Source organism: Danio aesculapii, chromosome 8, assembly GCF_903798145.1.
Source record: "Danio aesculapii chromosome 8, fDanAes4.1, whole genome shotgun sequence".
Taxonomy (NCBI): Eukaryota; Metazoa; Chordata; class Actinopteri; order Cypriniformes; family Danionidae; genus Danio; species Danio aesculapii.
The window spans coordinates 19,785,504-19,797,683 of record NC_079442.1 but is presented as its reverse complement, the minus strand read 5'-3'; the positions used below and the strand labels follow the sequence as shown (position 1 = coordinate 19,797,683).

The window sequence follows — 12,180 nt, the reverse complement described above, 5'->3', positions numbered from 1 at the left end:
TTGGAAACACAATTGTAATTGTAAAGCCAGAATGTCTTAAATATGGCAAATTCCTGCTCTGAACATTACAAAAAATGTAAAAGAAGGACCTAAATGTCTTATAAACATTCAATATAAAGTCTGATAATCTAAACAAGGTAAAAGATATGAAAATATCAAATAAATGCATGGAAATCCTATAAGCATTTTATCCATCATAGACATAACCTTTTTAAAATAAAGGTAAGACCAGAATGTCTTTAAAAAAAAAAGTTAAATTAAGATCTGAACATGTTCAAAATATAAAACAAATATTAGGCTTAACTTCTTAAAAATGGCAAAATATGCACTAAATTATAGCCTGAACATCTAAAAGAATTATTAAAAATACTTAAAAGCCATGGAGAGACAGTTCACCCTCCAAAAAGTCATCATTTACTCACCCTTCCCTTCACAAAAGAAGATATTCTGAAAAAAGCTATAATCCGGTAACTATTGACTTTCTGGTTTTCACTTTTCTTCAAAATATCTTCTTTTGTGTTTAACAGAAAAAAAAGTCATAAAGGTTTGGAACCATTTGATGGTAAGTAAATAGTGAGTAAATTCTCGTTTCTGGGTGAACTATCCCTTTAAAAATACCAAATTGTGCCTAAACATCATAAAAATATCAAAGAACTAAACTGAACATCTAAAAAAGATAAAAGTAAGTCTTGACAATCTTAAAAAGGTAAGGTAGGATCTGAACTTTTTGCCAAATAATAGCCTGTGAACATCTTACATCATGTCTACACTGAGTTAAATGATGTCCCATTGTGCCACATCAGGTCAAACTGAGCATTCCGGCTTCATTACTAATATTGTCAGAAGTAGCACAAGCATGTGGACTACATTAGATATAATACTATGGAGAATCAGTTTACTGGTAATGTCTCATCATAATCAATGCAGACAGACATTTCACTGATTTTAATAGCTTCTATTTGATTGCGTCAGTGCAGACACAGAACATTCCTAATTAAAAAAATTATTTTCATATAAACATTAGAACACACAATATAATTAAATTCAGTTGGTCTGATAAAAATAGCAGTTTTTTTACCTTGAGTAGTTCAGGGGCTTGTTTCCTGAGTTTTTCCGTTCTCCACTCATTCTCGCAGGGGTTGAGTGAGGACGGAGGAGCCGTGCAGGAACACTTACAGTCAGAACCGGAGCTCACCGTCTCTACCGTGTAGAAATCATCCACCCGTAGGCTTCCGTCACGGAGTCTAGAGCAGGCCTCGATACTCAACGGCCTCATCACACACTTGCAGCGGCAGTCGGAACCCTCTGATATCATCTTGACCGGCTCTGGCTCACCGAAGATCTGAACACAAGAGAGGCAAAAGAATATAGAAGAGCTTTCATTGCTTGATGTTTTGGGTTACATCAAATTAATTTGTATATGTATTTATTTGGAACTTAATCATGTGATGTTGTTTTTTTGTTAATTATGCATATGTATTTATTTTTTAATTTAAAATTGAATCATGTGCTGGCAAAGCTTGTTTTTTTATTTTATTGTCACGTGATGAACAAACTTTCTGATTCAGTGCTTAAAGGTGCAACAGGTGATTGTCTTCAGAAACTATTTTTATTATTCTGGTTGTAAGTTTCTTCACAGCCTTATAAAAATCATTAAATTAAGTGGTCCAAATGTATTTATATGTCTTTTAATAATCTGTGGAAGGTGTAGGACCAAGAAAAGATTGTACAATCAAAACATACAGTCCGAACATTACGATAGGCTGTCCTATCTGCATCTCAAAATATGGAATTGCATATCTCTGTGTACCCATGCAAAGAAAGGCATGTTCACGAATGCGGTTCAACCTTCTTTAGTTTGGTATTGTAATTACTAACTGTACTATAAAATTTTCTCTCTGGAGAATGTTACATGGTGTGTTGTTTTAATGTTGTCTAGTGCACAGCATCAATACAATACAATATTGTCTAGTGCGCAACAGCTATACAATACAACATCATTGTCTAGTGCGAAACATCAATATAATGCAACATCGCTGTCTTGTGCGCAACATCAATACAATACAACATCGTTGTCTAGTGCGAAACATCAATATAATGCAACATCGCTGTCTAGTGCGCAACATCAATATAATGCAACATCGCTGTCTAGTGCGCAAACATCAATATAATGCAACATCGCTGTCTAGTGTGCAACATCAATACAATACAACATAGTTGTCTAGTGCGCAACATCAATATAATGCAACATCGCTGTCTAGTGCGCAACATCAATACAATACAACATAGTTGTCTAGTGCGCAACATCAATATAATGCAACATCGTTGTCTAGTGCGCAACATCAATACAATAAAACATTGTTGTCTAGTGCAAAACATCAATGCAATACAACATCGCTGTCTAGTGCGCTACATCAATACAATAAAACATTGTTGTCAAGTGCGAAACATCAATGCAATACAACATCGTTGTCTAGTGCGCGGCATCAGTAAAACATCGTTGTCTAGTGCGTAACATCCATACAATACAACATCGTTGTCTAGTGCAAAACATCAACACAATACAACATCGTTGTCTAGTGCGCAACATCAATACAATACAACATCGTTGTCTAGTGCAAAACATCAACACAATACAACATCATTGTCTAGTGCGCAACATCAATACAATACAACATCTTTGTCTGGTGCAAAACATCAACACAATACAACATCGTTGTCTAGTGCACAACATCAATACAATACAATAGCATTGTTTAGTGCACAACATCAATACAATACATCGTTGTCTAGTGCACAACATCAATACAATACAACAGCATTGTTTAGTGCACAACATCAATTCAATACAACAGCATTGTCTAGTGCGCAACATATGTAAAACATTGTTGTCTAGTGCACTACCTCAATACAATACAACAGCATTGTTTAGTGCACAACATTAATACAATACAACAGCATTGTTTAGTGCACAACATCAATACAATACAACAGCATTGTTTAGTGCACAACATCAATTCAATACAACAGCATTGTCTAGTGCGCAACATATGTAAAACATTGTTGTCTAGTGCACTACATCAATACAATACAACAGCATTGTCTAGTGCACAACATCAGTATAATACAACAGCATTGTCTAGTGCGTAACATCAGTACAATATAACATTGTTGTCTAGTGCGCAACATCAACACAATACAACAGCATTGTCTTGTGAGCAAAATCATAGCTACAATGCTATCTGAACTTCAACTCTGAAAACTGGACTGAAGCAGTTTAAATTGACTAGAACTTCTTCTGCTTTGAATCTACATTGTAAAAACGCTATAGAAATAAAGATGAATTGAATTGAAATATGGCTTTTGGTGCTATCAGGCTAGCGTTAGCATTTTCCAAGATCTCCTTTTGCACCAATGATTATTATTTTCAGTGTAAAACAGATTTTTAAAGGAATAAACAAAACAAATGTAACATTATACATGTTTTTGAACAATTTAATGTAGCCTTTCTGAACAAAAGTTTTCAAAAAGAACTGAGCACAAACTTTTGAACAGTAGTATAGCTTGATTTTAAACGGCAGTCACATACAATTTAGCATTTACATGTATTGAATTATGTGAAGTATAATATTTCAAATAACTCTTGACATGAAGATCAAACCAAATCCTTCAAACTGCCATGGAAGTGACATGAAATACTACTGGAACTTAACCCTTTCATGTCCCTCTTCAATCATCAGATTTAAGCCACTCTGCGCTTCAGGATATGAAAGCTGCTAATTTACCTTGAACACTAAAACAGATTTGAACCCTGATGCTCTGGAAATGATCAACCATTGCGATTTCAACCACTGCAGTGAAACTTTACCGTTCCCTATAACAAGTGTCCACAATTTGAACTTTCTCCCAATCCTTCACTACTTCTACTTAACAAATCTGTGGCATTTCACATCCATTTAAAGTCTTATCTCCAATTTCGAGATACACAAAACCAAAAAATATCTATCTGGTGTCTACATTTTATAAATAAAGACCATTACTTTTGGAGAACATATACAGAAACTCCAACATTCACTTCTTGACAGATATATGGCATTTCACATCCATTTAAAGTCTTATCTACAATTCCAATACACAAAAATCTATCTACATTTTATGAATCAAGATCACTACCTTTGGAGTAGATACAGAAAACAACTCTTTCTTTCTCTCACGCACACATCTGTTGTCAGTTAGCGCTAGCTCTTTTACCATGGCACTGGCTTTGAAGACAGCCTGGGGCTCGAGATTCCCATAAATTCAGCCCAGTGATAGATCCTGAGTGGATTTGCACCTTCTCCCATAAACAACTTGTTTTCAAGCCACATCCTGCAGCACCTCGCAGTTTGACAGTACATCTCTAATTTCTCAATAACAGCCTTGCATGACATCCAGTGAGATACATGTGAATATCATTTACAGGGTATGTATTTGCACCATAAAGCAATAATTGGACTGATATGAAGCTTCATAAAAGCCAGGTGCTGTTGAATATGGAGACAGTCCGTATATGGGGATGTCGCCACATGTGCTTCAAAAAGCCTTCGTAATGCCTACTTGATGCTGACAGCACTAATAAATCGAGCTTCATGAACAGTAGCAGTAAAAGCGAAAAGAGAATATGTGAAGCCACAGGGGTTGAACCCACAGACTGGACAAATGTGGAATGACGGCATATATGATTAAGGAAGAAGTAGTAAATGATGCACAGATGTTCCGATTTTTTTTTCTCTCTGCCAAAACAACTTGCTGCTGTTGATTTTGTACTGCAGACGGAGATGGAGAAAGGATCTGAAAAGTTAAACAACATTGTTTGATTGGGTTATAAATATGAATTTGAAGGCATAACTCGTTTTCATATATAGCATTAATAAAAACGATTGTTGACCAAGGTTCTGTAAATTCAAGCAAATACTGACAACATTAACACCATGACCAACATGAATTGTACAATAATAATTTACCTGAAATAGCACAGTACATTTAAAACATAACATAACATTCATAACAGTACATTTAAAAGCCAGAGAGAAAATAAGGATTTTGTGAAACCAGAAGGCTGTTCAAGACTTTGGGAGCAGGAACAGCAAAGGCTCAGTCAACTCGATATTTCAATCTAGCCAGAGGAATGTTTAATTGTTACTGGTTGGATGACCTGAGGTGTCCAGAGACAACTTTAAGATGGTTTAAATCACCTATCAGATTCTACCATTTTGTAGATGTGAACAGACAACTGTCAAATGTAATGCCGGAGAAGTATTGAGTGCCTCAAGGATCAGTGTTAAAGGGCCATGAACCCCCCCCCCCCCCCCCCTTCCCAAAAAAAAAGGAAAGTGGGTGTGTCCAGCTCTGTATATGTGGGAGTGTTGAGTGGTGAAAGAGGGGAGGATTTGCATAAAAATGGGAATTTTCGGTTCGAGGATCCACTGATTTTCACAGAGGCGAAGGAACACACAGACACAGGGTATGCCCCCGGTGACAAATGAGATATTGGATGCGAGGAACTGCTGGAAGAGTGTTGTTTTCATGGAACGTTTGATACCACATAGCGAATGGGAGAAAAAACCGTCACATTTCTCTGTAACTTCGATGCACTCTGTAGGTAGCGTCAGAAAGCCGTGTGTGTATAGACTATCCTGTCACAAAATGCGGTGAAAATTCTACAAGACTGTATATGTTTGATTAAGGTGTTTACATGAGAGCAGCATTTACAGCAGGAATTTGACTCTATAATATTGTAGTGAGATTGACGTACTGTAAACTTAGTAACTAAATCATTTTGACTAAGGTATGTTTTTAAAAACTGGAAGAGTACTGTTGAGGATGCTAACTAACTTTGCCTCTGAATAAACATCAACAAAGAACACTGATCACAAACTTAGCAAATCTGTAAAGACAGGAAAATCAACACAAACTGGAACCGAGTCTTTTTTAAAAGAAGTTAAGCGGCAAATCCAGATTTCACCAGTTTCAGACGTGAAAAGCTCTCGGGTAAAAAATGTTCCTTACAAATGTATTTTTGTCGCATGTTAGCAGACCACTGTAATCCACAGGTGAGTCCAGCTGCGCTCTCATAGCGGGGAATTGAAAACAAAACCTTTTTTGCAGCACATTTATAAAGCAACACTGACGGCCCATGTCTCCAAACAATTCTTCCTCCACATGTTTTAATTACGGTTGCCAACACAACGTGGCGTCTCTCTGTGGTCTAAACACATACAAGTAACAGGTAAAAACTTTAAAGCTATCATGCATATTAATGAAGTTGCACCTCATACACAATAGATCGTGCTGATTGGCAGTCTGGAAAGACTTGGAAGTCTTCTCATGAATTATCGCTGAGAGCTCAAAGACGTCACGTTGTACCCACCGCAACAGACATCCAGTCTACACGCTGGAATTCACACAAAGATTTAATCGCCGTGATGTAGCTTCAAAATTTATTTTCAAACCGGAAGAACGAATTTGCTCAAGAACGCAAAAACAACCAATTTTTACTTTTTTGTAAAATAAATGCGTCCTGATAGTTTTTTTTAGCAGCGTAGGACACACATATGACTGTCAACATCTCAAAAAATGTGTTTTGGTGTTTCGTGACACTTTAAGCTCTATTCAGATGATAATTGTTTCTCTAGGTGGTGTCTCAATCTAGAATGTCAGTGGCTGCCGCATACTTCCATACTATACAGTATACTAAAATCAGTATGCGAGCTGAGTAGTATGTCTGAATTCATAGAATTCAAAAATCAGTATGCAAGAAGTACACGAAAGTCTTACTACTTCCATGAAGTCATGAATGGGAGTGAAGCGACGCAACTGACACAGGTAGGTCATGTGACTAAGACAAAATGGCGGATGTAGTGCGTCCGAATTCCATTCATACTGCTCACATTCATACTCTATAGAACGTATTTTTTTCAAACAACTGAGTAGTACGTTTGAATTCTTTTTTAATTTCATTTTTTATTATTATTTTTGTATCATTATTAGAATATACAGAAAAGTACACAAATTGAGATCATACAAATACAAAGAAAATGAAACAATAACAAAAATACTACAATAAAAAAAATTGTACGTTTAAATTCAAATGCAGTACCTACTGAGTAGTAGACTTGGAAAAACACTGGCTGCGTCTGAAACTGGACGCAGCCAGTGTTTTTCCAAGACTGAGTGACCTACCATTTATTGACAAACACTAAGGTTGTGTGTTGATTTATTTGCTATCTACAGCTCTGAGTTTTTAAATGAGATCAATCAAAAATCTGTTTTGTAAATGCTCTTTGGCCACTCAAATGCACCATACGTTTGCACTTTGCATTATTTTGCAGCTGAAGTGGCATCTTGTGCACTTAAAAACACATTACCAAAGTGCTAGATAGTTTGTGTCCATGTTTAGACCGTTTATCATTTGACCGTATATCTCATGGGCCACACTTGGGGATCCTACTGTACGTACAGTATTAATTTCACTGACTGATCATCTGACTGATCATGTGAGACACAGCCATATCACCCTGCAGCCCAAGATCGGTTACTCATTGAAGCTAAGCAGGGCTGAGCCTGGTCAGTACCTGGATGGGAGATCACTTGGAAAAACTGGGTTGCTGTTAGAAATGGTGTTATTGGGCCCAGAAGGGGGCGCTCAGGCGCTCACACACTGGCGTTGTCGCCTATGGCTGCCGTCGCATCATCCAAGTGGATGCTGCACACTGGTAGTGGTGTGGAGAGACCCTCCTCATGATTGTGAAGTGCTTCGGGTGTATGGCCATACGCAATATATGCGCTATATAAATACAAATTACATCACATAGTAGGATGGCAAAATCAGATGTCCACTGCAAATTTATTTTCATACAAAAGCATGTGTTTAATCACTGAGGAGCTGTGTTTATTCTTCTTTTATAGATGTCCCCATGAAAAACAATTGCAGTCCAAATCAGGCTTTAAGCAATATTCGGACAGCACTAGTTTTACAGAGGTTGTTAGAGTAATTTGTGAATGTTGTACTTTGAAATTTCTATCTGAAATTTCTATCTACCATATTCCAGGGCAAATTACCTACTGTTTTTGGCAAACTCTGTGGTCCTCTGAGGAATCTAATCCTGTCTTACTGCCATTTTATTCCCAGCTTTTTCTTGTGTGCTTTGATCAGCATAAACTACCATACAATCTCTCACTAGCAAGAACTCTCGGGTTTCTGCTTACTCTGTACCAATATTTGAGCTACATGTGTTTGATGCCCTGCGGACGAATGAAGAAGATGAAATCAGCCAAAAGAGCCAAATCACATTAACTGTTAACACTGGCTACTGTAATATCAGTGTCAGGTAAGATTACTTTCATTTTCAATACATATGATCACGTACATAAAGTTACAGATGTTGACTGATGAAAACTAGTCCCATGCGAATTGGGCATTAGACTACGTACTTGCGATTTACAATATATGTACATGCTGCTGGATTAGCTTTCATTGCTATGCTATGACATACAGCTATACAGTAACCTGATGAAATAGCTGAACTAAGATAACTTAGTGTGTTAAACATAACTTACAAAAACCTGTAATTCAACTTGCAGATGCAAGTTAGAAGAGACCCAGCAAGCATTTTTTTTGTTTTTAAAAGATGTCTAATAGATGTCTAATAGACGTCTAAACATAGTTGTCTTGGCTAAAACAAGGCTAAATTTGGGCTGTCAGTGAAAATCTAATAGACGTCTATGAATAGGCCAAAACTAGACAAGTCATCAAATAAACAGAAATGAATGACTACACATACAAAGTCTGTCCAATCTGTCTATTTGATGACTAGTCTAGTTTTGGCTTATTCTTAGACATCTATTAAAGTTTCACTGACAGCCCAAGTCGAGCCCTGTTTTAGCCAAGCTGTCTACGTTTAGATGTCTATTAGATGTCTATTAAATACAAAATTGTTTGCTGGGAGAGCAATGTTAGCATTGGTTCTATAGTACAAGGTGTTATATTAAACATCCACTTATGTTATCCCATGTCAAAAATCTGTCTTCTTTCATCTTGGAAATATTGCTAAGCTATGAAACATGTTATCTCTCTCAGATGCAGATATTTTTGTCCATTCTTTTTTGACCTCTACATCACCCTAGTCTTCTATATCCCTTCAATCCATCCTGCTCTTTAAGATTGCAAAACCTAGGGCTTCTGTTTGAACCCAGAACAGCAGTCCACTAGTAGAGTGTTTTCACGTCTGGCTCTTAAACTTTGGAATAGCCTTACTGATAATGGAAGATGAGGCCCGGAGACACATCTCAGTTTAATCTTGGTTAAAGTAATTTCTTTTTATTAAAGCATATGTACAATGCATCCTATAACTATGTGCAAATCAGAGTAGATTTTCTCATTAAATACATCAGATCAGACTTCACATCATAAACAAACAAACAACTAACAAAACAAGCAAACAAACAAGCAGCACACTTCACCTGAAACACATCCCACAGTCTAAAGCCTAAATAAACAAAAACATAATCAAAAGTACAAACAATTTGATATACAAGTAAATAATAAACATTTAAAGTGGAACATCCGCAAGTTGTTTCCAAAAGAGAAAATAAATTATCCCTGAAAAGACTAAATGACTTAATTGATCTAAAAGAGGAAGGACGATTATTCCAGTCGGAAGGAGCTTTGTGTTGAAAAGACCTACGGCCACTTTCGATTGAAATTCTGGAAACAAAAAAATAATTCTGTTGGATATCACGAAGAGAATATGTGGAGGTAAATGGAACCAAAAACTGCTTTAAATAAGAGGGGAAACTAAAATAAGCACATTTAAAAAGGAATAAACACCAATGATACTGTCTGCGGAACATAGGTTGAAGCAAACCAAGAGTTTCATATAATATGCAATGATGGGTTCTAAACGGACATCTTAAAACAAATCTACATAGAGAGTTGAAGACAGTATTTAAAGGTTTTAAATTAATCAGAGGTATTGTGATAAATAATATCAGCAATAATCAATAGTAGGGAAAATTAATTGAGAGATCAGTTTTTTTCTTACTTTAAATGAAAAACAATTAGAAAGATAAAGACAACCCAAGCACTGATATGACTTTTTAATTATGAAATCAATATGGGCTTTAAAGGACAGTTCAATATCGAGCCAAAGGCCTAGATATTTAACTTCGTCAACATTAGACAACGGTGACCCATCATCAAATCTAGTATTTGTGCCAAGTGAAACTGTTGAGATTTAAAAAAAACAAAACACCATACTACAAGACTTCCTTTTATTTAGTATAAGTTTGTTTTTATTAAACCATTCTGCAATAAATTAGTCTAACTGCAAAGAAGATTGAATATATGAAATATCAGAGTGGGAGAAATAAATAACAGTATCATCTGCATCTGCAAAGTTGAATCTGGCAGATTGAACAAAATTTAGGCAAATCGTTAATAAATAAACAAAAGAGCAGAGGGTCCAATGAAGATCATTGAGGGAAACCCTTCTCAATAACTAAATTAAAGCCTCTAAATGAAAGGGATTTTCAGGAAAATTAATGAATTCCAGGCAGGTTTTGACTGCATTATAGTTCCATACCACTACACACAATGATTTCAGTTATTTTACAGACTACAACTCTCAAAAACCAAATCAAAACAAACTTTCAATGAAATGTGTAACAATCAAGTCCTACACACAAGAAAAATTTCAGGACAAAACCTGACAAACGTTTTGAATATGTTTTAGTGTATGCATAATTATTAATTATACCATAGAAATATTGGAAAATAAGGCACACCCAAAGGTAATGATGTGGCCACAACATGAAGCAGAGTACAAAAAACCTGAAAAGTTTCAAGCAAAAAACAGACAAATGTACTGAAATACAACATCTGGACAATTTCTGCAGGTGTGGTTAACATTCATTCATTCTTTTCTTTTCAGCTTAGTCCCTTTATTAATCTGGGGTCGCCACAACAGAATGAACCGCCAACATATCCAGCATTTGTTTTAAGCAGCGGATTCCCTTCCAGCTGCTCACACACATACACTACGGACAATTTTAGCTTACCCAATTCACCTTTTTAGCAAACCCACGCCAACATGGGGAGAACATGCAAACTCCACACAGAAATGCCAACTGACCCAGCCGAGGCTCGAAATAGCGACCTTTTTGCTGTAAGGCGACAGTGCTAACCACTGAGTTGACAGCGCTACCCGTTGTGCCACTGCACCGCCCTGTGGTAAATATAGTATAAGCAAAATAATGGATGGCAGGCCATTGAATTATTAGAAAACAAGGCACACCCGAGGTGGTGTTCAATAACCTGAAAAGTTTCAGACAAAACCTGACAAATATCTAAAATATGACATCATAAACTGTCATTACATGTCTTTATGTGTTGTAACTGTAGTATAAGCAAAACAAATGATGACAGGCTATTGTATTATCAGAAAAAAACACACACCTGAGGTGGTGATGCAGCCACAACATGAACACGACTGACAAATGTCTTAAAATAAAGCATCTAAACAGTGTCTTTAGATGTAGTTACCGTAGTATATGCTGAATACTTGATGACAAGCCATTACTAAAATAATTTCAGGTTAATTATTCATTAAACGTTTATCTTACGCATACAAATTTTTTAAACAGTTGAGAAGGTACATTTAAGGGCGTCACACACCGGATGCGCCGCTCAGAGCTGTGACGCGGCGCGCACATGACAGTTAAAAGTATCACACACCAGATGCGCACATTCTAACGTTATTTAACCTGAAACTATTCAGATGGCGCTCTGTGGTGCAGCAGAAATATGAACAGTGTCCTGAGTCGTGGCTGGGTGTCGCGGACAGCCGCCTACAGCCGCCGACTTGCGGCGCCAGTGTTTGTACCAATGTTTAGAATTCTGATATGCATGGCGCTGCGCGACGCTACGCATCGCAGAGCAGTGTTTCTGGTGTGCGACCTGCTTAATTCTTCTTGTATTTGCATTTTTAAAAAATACCTTGAGATTTGTTTTCCTTTTGCAACTATATATTACTGTGACAAAAAAAAAAAAAACGATATACAAGTAAGTCAATTCAATTCAATTCAACTGAATCTCATAATACCACAAATTAACAGTGTAAAGTCCTTGAGCTTTTAATGGAG

At 36.6% G+C, this 12,180-nt stretch overlaps 1 protein-coding gene across 1 annotated transcript in view; it reads right to left on the bottom strand.

Moving 5' to 3' along the window:
• Nucleotides 1-12,180, bottom strand: part of olfml2a (olfactomedin-like 2A) — a 59,471-nt gene that overhangs the window by 17,370 nt on the left and 29,921 nt on the right. Inside the window, exon 2 of the mRNA XM_056463388.1 lies at nt 1,079-1,342. Within this exon, the coding sequence (XP_056319363.1) occupies nt 1,079-1,342 (264 nt within the window). The remainder of the gene's footprint in view (nt 1-1,078; nt 1,343-12,180) is intronic.